The sequence below is a fragment of the Sinocyclocheilus grahami genome, unplaced genomic scaffold (assembly GCF_001515645.1).
Source record: "Sinocyclocheilus grahami isolate Dianchi unplaced genomic scaffold, SAMN03320097.WGS_v1.1 scaffold1614.1, whole genome shotgun sequence".
Lineage (NCBI taxonomy): Eukaryota > Metazoa > Chordata > Actinopteri > Cypriniformes > Cyprinidae > Sinocyclocheilus > Sinocyclocheilus grahami.
The window spans coordinates 98,454-103,674 of record NW_015506793.1 but is presented as its reverse complement, the minus strand read 5'-3'; the positions used below and the strand labels follow the sequence as shown (position 1 = coordinate 103,674).

General features: G+C 47.3%; 3 protein-coding genes across 5 annotated transcripts in view; 1 reads left to right on the top strand and 2 right to left on the bottom strand.

Moving 5' to 3' along the window:
• Positions 1 to 452, bottom strand: part of nckipsd (NCK interacting protein with SH3 domain) — an 8,834-nt gene extending 8,382 nt beyond the window's left edge. For all 3 annotated transcript variants that reach the window (XR_001607200.1, XM_016257900.1, XM_016257899.1), the window contains exon 1: positions 114 to 452. Coding sequence is in view for 2 of the 3 variants with exons in the window: in XM_016257900.1 (XP_016113386.1) it covers positions 114 to 284 (171 nt within the window). In the remaining variant the exon portion in view is untranslated. The remainder of the gene's footprint in view (positions 1 to 113) is intronic.
• Positions 453 to 640: 188 nt separating this feature from the next.
• ndufaf3 (NADH:ubiquinone oxidoreductase complex assembly factor) lies at positions 641 to 2,326 on the top strand. Its single transcript, XM_016257904.1, has 5 exons — positions 641 to 819; positions 1,017 to 1,212; positions 1,383 to 1,449; positions 1,948 to 2,048; positions 2,126 to 2,326. Exons 1-5 carry the CDS (start codon positions 731 to 733, stop codon positions 2,210 to 2,212), a joined length of 540 nt encoding a protein of 179 aa, XP_016113390.1. The 5' UTR covers positions 641 to 730; the 3' UTR covers positions 2,213 to 2,326.
• A 981-nt stretch (positions 2,327 to 3,307) lies between these two features.
• Positions 3,308 to 4,464, bottom strand: LOC107571562 (rab GDP dissociation inhibitor beta). Its single transcript, XM_016257891.1, has 5 exons — positions 4,407 to 4,464; positions 4,080 to 4,130; positions 3,756 to 3,891; positions 3,648 to 3,702; positions 3,308 to 3,573 (listed from the first exon to the last, which is right to left on the bottom strand). The coding sequence occupies exons 1-5, from the start codon at positions 4,462 to 4,464 to the stop codon at positions 3,469 to 3,471; spliced, it is 405 nt and encodes a 134-aa protein (XP_016113377.1). The 3' UTR covers positions 3,308 to 3,468.
• Positions 4,465 to 5,221: the final 757 nt, after the last annotated feature.

The following is a 5,221-nucleotide window of genomic DNA, read 5'->3' as shown; positions in this document are numbered from 1 at the left end:
CACACACACACACACACACACACACACACGCACAGTGAGTACACACGCACACGCGCACACACGCACACGCGCACACACACACGCACACGCACACACACACACACACGTCTCACCGGTATCTTCTCGAGGTACGCGGCGGGGATGTATCCGGTCTCGCCGGAGCTGCAGCGCGTCGCGAGCCACCAGTGCGCGCTGCTGCGCTCGAGCACGAGGAAAGAGTCTCCCGCGGGGAAGCGCAGCGCGTTCCGCTCCGCCGAGCTGAAGTCGAACAGAGAGCGATACATCGTTAACCGGCCGTTTCCACCGCGCTGACGCGTCCGGCGCGCGTTAATGGCGCACTCAGAGGAGCGGTGTAAGCAGAAGAAGCGATCATAACACGCTCAGACCGTGTGAACGCGCGAGGCGCAGAACCGCAGCCCCGTAAACACGACAGCGGGCGCGCGCACAGGCAGTCACGCGCCTCCAGGGAAAGTAGTCGAGCTCAGAGCTGCAGGATTCACGGAGCACCGATGCTGGAGGCTCAAGAAAACATCACTGCGGAGTTCTGTCTGAATATCGACATGTGCTATAAAAACAAGTATCAATAAACATTTACTAAATGGCGAATATAATCGATAACATACACAGTTTTGAAGCTGTTAAGTGTTTAAGATGATCGTTTGAGCAGAGGGTGACGTCAGCGGTGCGCGTGTCCGTCTGCGCGCGCTCGTGAGTCCCGTGCGTCATCGTCATGGCGGCCGTCAGCTGCGCGAGGCTGCTGTCACCGGGATCCGGTCACCGACTGCGGCTCGGTGCGAGGCTTCTTCCGGCTCTGAGCCGGTAAACGCGCAGCCGTGTCCTCTATAGTGTATATTCAGACACAGTACAGTGATCTCACGTATACAAGTATTTCTGTAAATAAAATCATTGTTGTGTGTAAAAATGCTTTTTTTTAGTCGAATCAAATACTAGAAGGTCGAGCGCAGTGCATTGTGGGATTCGGTGTTCAGCACTGTGTTGTTGCTTCTGTGCTGCAGAGTGTCTCTGGTGCGCCGCCACAGGCTCGGTCCGGCCGACGACGAGCTGTACCAGAGGACCACAGTGACGCTGCTGCAGAGGGAGGCGGCCGGAGGAGCCGTCATCTACAGCTACAGCCCGCGGGGCTTCAGCATCAGCGGGAACACGGTGCTGGGGCCGTGCGCCGTCCTGCCGCCAGCCGTCCTGCAGTGGAACGTGAGCGCACACCTGCAGCACTAACCCTGATCACTGCACGCTTTCTGATGCTGTGATGCAGAGCAGCAGTAGATGTTAGTGAAGCATCTCTCTCTCTCTCTGTGTGTGTGTGTGTGTGTGTGTGTCTCCCTCTCTCTTTGTGTGTTCACTGTGTGTGTGTGTTGTTGCAGGTTGGCCATCACACGGACATCACGGTGGAGAGTTTGTCTCTGTTTTACCTTCTGGAGCCACGCATTGGTGATTAAACACTTACTACAGTGAACACTACAGTACTAAATACTTCAGCTTCTGCAGTGTTCATAGTATGCACTAAACACACAGATCTTCTGCATTTGTCCAGATGTGCAATCTTAGTCATTATTTTCTTCAGGACTTTATTCCTGAACTTTATTAATTAATAACCATAACGAGGTCATGTGATAATGTATCGTACTACTGTAAAAACTAGTAGTCAGTATGCAGTGCAGTTTTATTTTAGTATCGAGATAGTATACATTTTTATTAATACTCAGAATTAGTTTTTATTTTTGTTTTCTTTTTAATTTGATTTAATTTTAGTAATTTCATTGTGCTTTTTGTCATTGGTTTTTTTTTTAAATTCTATACAGTTTTTATTCATTTTAATTCCAAACTAAAATAAGTAGCCTTGGCAACTAGCTGAAATAAAATCAGCATTATAATGGTTTTGGGGGGTTGTAGTTATGATAGTAACCCGGGCTGCCGGTGGTCTTGCAGAGATTCTGGTTCTGGGGACGGGGGCTCGTACGGAGCGTCTGGATCCAAACGTGCTGGACTTCCTGAAGAAGAAGGGCATCGCTGTGGAGGTTCAGGACACGGTAAACACGTCTCTGCGCTCGTCTGGAATAAACCCACACGTTACAGCAGTTTAACAGTGAAACGTTTCTCCTCGCAGCCTAACGCATGTGCGACGTTCAACTTCCTGTCCAGCGAGAGACGGTTAGCCGCGGCAGGCCTGATCCCTCCTCCTGCGGCCGAATAACAGAGAACAGGACTCTGGGAAGCCATGTTCTCTCAGTACAGTGTGTCACGTGATCTCTGGCTGTAGTGTGTGTGAGTGGAGAGTGAATAAACACAGATTAGAGGTATTAACACACATCTGTCTGGATCTCTCTGTCCTCTGTGCTCATGTGTGATCAGACACAAACACACACTCTTTATTAGCGCCACATACACAGCACTATCATCTAGCACACAATCATCACATGACACAAGACTGCCAGTGCAAATCCCATTCTTCTGCACTTTGGAATCCGATCATATTTAGCAAGCATCAACAACAACTAAATCGGTAACACTTTATTTCCATAGTCCACTTTAGACATTCTACTAACTGTAAGTAACTTTGCATCTACATGTCAACTAGCAGTCATTAGAGTATTAGTAGACCGTCTGCTTGATATCTTCTAACACTTTATTTGGATGGATCCACAACATACTGACTACGAGAAACTTTGCAAGTATATGTCAACTTATTCTACTAACATTAAACCTAACCTAACAGTCGACTCTGAGAGTTAGTAGACCTGTAGTTGCAAATTAATGAGAATGTAGTTACAATGTAACTTATAGTTAGTAGAATGTCTAAAGTGGACTATCGAAATAAAGTGCAAAAGTGTTTCGGTCTGAGTGCTGTGTCACTTTCTCATAGAAACCAAAGAGCGCTATGGGACGCAGTCGGACACAAATAATCAGATCTGGACTGAGAGTGTAAACGTAGCTTTAACTACTGTAAGACTCGAAGAAAAACATCTGCTAGAGATGCAATGAAGGAAACACTGCAACACGTCAAACGCCAGTTCAACCCAATTCACGTTTATTTGTGTAGCGCTTTTCACGATACAAACCGTTGCAAAGCAGCTTCACAGAAAAGTAAAGTTTCTACATTATATTGAGGAGCAGCTGATCAGTGGTGACCACATTCACTGCACAAACTAACATCAGGAACATCGACTGATTATTGTTGCTCTGGTTCTACAGTGATGTCTCAGACATGAATGTGTGTTGTTATGCGTCTGTCACAGAAAATCCACTGCAGCCTTGAAGAGATTGTCAGGCCAGAAATCATCATTCCGTCATCTACGACTCTCCCTCTTCTGTAAAACACAGGAGAGGAACCAGAAACCGTAGACCCCACTGACCCACACCTGGAGAAACTGCACACGACTGAAATGATGATCAACGCTAATCTAATGAAGAAACAACACTTTCTTCATTAGTGTTAGTGGTGTCGCTCGTTCAGTCGTCAGCGTCGGTCTCTCTGGGGTCCCTGAGGATGAACTCGGAGCCTGTGGCGCGGCGGTACAGATCCATGATGTGGTCGTATGAGCGGGAGATGAAGATCTAGATGAGAAACACAAGCGGTCAGCGTTCTCTGGCTGGTGCTGATGTCATTGGAGCAGCGGAGAGCACGTTACCGGACTCCTGCGGCCGTCGTCTGTCCAGACCATCAGGTTACTGACAGACACAAACCTGCAGGACAAACCAACCGTGAGTGACGCATGAACAACACATTTGCTGCTCACTTCTCCACGATGGGCTCCAGACCGGGCTGGACCTCCTTCTCCGGGTAGCAGGTTTCCACCATCGTGCTGACCACATCAATGTAGTTGCCTTCCGCTGCCACGTTATGAGCGAAGGACAGCAAACACACGTAGATATCTGCACACAAACACCAGAACAGGGCCCTCAAAAGCCAGACAAGTTACACCTGAAGCTGAACGCATGTGCTTGATGCACGAAAACAAACTTTGGTTCTTGCACGTGCATTTGAGCTTCTGTTGCCATGCCATATTTAATGTGCATAGGATGAAAGAAGAACATGCAGAAATGTAATGAGTATTTCCCACCTGACTTCCTGTTGAGGTGCGTCTGCGGGAGGACGATCTGGCAGGAGTTGGCTGATGGGGTGGTTGAGTAAGCGGAAGACCTTCATCGGGACGAGAACGCGGTCAGATCATGGTCATCGGGGTCGTGTGAAGATGAAGCTGTGTTTGGGCTCACCTCGCCTTCGGATCGCACCGCCGCCACTCGCTCGTCCTCCATCAGGATTTCAGTTCAGCAGGTTGCTGTTCCCGTAGACGGCGCTGAGCCTGCGGAGCGACACGCATGAGGTCATGGTCATCAGACACGGCTGCTCCAGATAACTGACCAACACACACACACACACCTCTCACCGTTTGCAAGCAGGAACTTAAGAATCAGATCTACATTCCAGTTTTTCCCACATCCCATCGATTTAGAAGGAGCAGAGAACTGGAACCTCTTATAAAGCTGTTCAGAAGAACAAACGTTGTGTGTGTGTATGTCTGTGTGAGTGCGTGCGTGTATGTCTGTGTGTGTGTGTGAGAGAGAGAGAGTGTGTGTGTGTGTGTGTGAGAGAGTGTGCGCATTTTTGTGACAAATGAGGACATAAATGTGTATAATGACAAAGGTATGACAGGTATGACAAGGAGAAGGTGACTTTTCAGGACATTACCCCATGTCCCCACTTTTCAAAACGCTTCTAAATCACACAGAATGGAGTGTATTGAAAATCTGAAATAGCAGAAAGTCTCCTGTGAGGGGTAGGTTTAGGGGTAGGGTTGGTGTAGGGCAATAGAATATACGGTCTGTACAGTATAAAAACCATTACGCCTATGGAGAGTCCCCACTTTTCACAAAAACAAACCTGTATGTGCGTGTGAGTGTGTATGTGTGTCTGTGTGTGCGAGCGAGCGAGCGTGTGAGTGTGATAGTTTAAATATACACAATATATAAGAAATATTTTAACTATCGGGGGTTGGTATTGTTATTGTTATTGGGTATTGTTTCTTATATTGTTCACTCTTTATTATATTGCAGCCATTTGCTAAAATCATGTAAGTTAATTTTTTTCCTCATTAATGTACACACAGCACCCCATATTGACAGAAAAACACAGAATTGTTGACATTTTTGCAGATTTATTAAAAAAGAAAAACTGAAATATCACATGGTCCTAAGTATTCAG

Bases quoted from the DNA above. Each gene is read 5' to 3' on its own strand.
- LOC107571562 (XM_016257891.1), bottom strand. From the start codon at position 4,464: ATGGGATGTGGGAAAAACTGGAATGTAGATCTGATTCTTAAGTTCCTG. The intron at 3,892-4,079 runs GTGGGAAATACT...GTTTGTGTGCAG, and splicing joins GCACCTCAACAGGAAGTCAG to ATATCTACGTGTGTTTGCTG. The intron at 3,703-3,755 runs GTGAGCAGCAAA...TTTGTCCTGCAG, and splicing joins CTGGAGCCCATCGTGGAGAA to GTTTGTGTCTGTCAGTAACC.
- ndufaf3 (XM_016257904.1), top strand. From the start codon at position 731: ATGGCGGCCGTCAGCTGCGCGAGGCTGCTGTCACCGGGATCCGGTCAC. The intron at 820-1,016 runs GTAAACGCGCAG...TCTGTGCTGCAG, and splicing joins CTTCTTCCGGCTCTGAGCCG to AGTGTCTCTGGTGCGCCGCC. The intron at 1,450-1,947 runs GTGATTAAACAC...GTGGTCTTGCAG, and splicing joins CCTTCTGGAGCCACGCATTG to AGATTCTGGTTCTGGGGACG.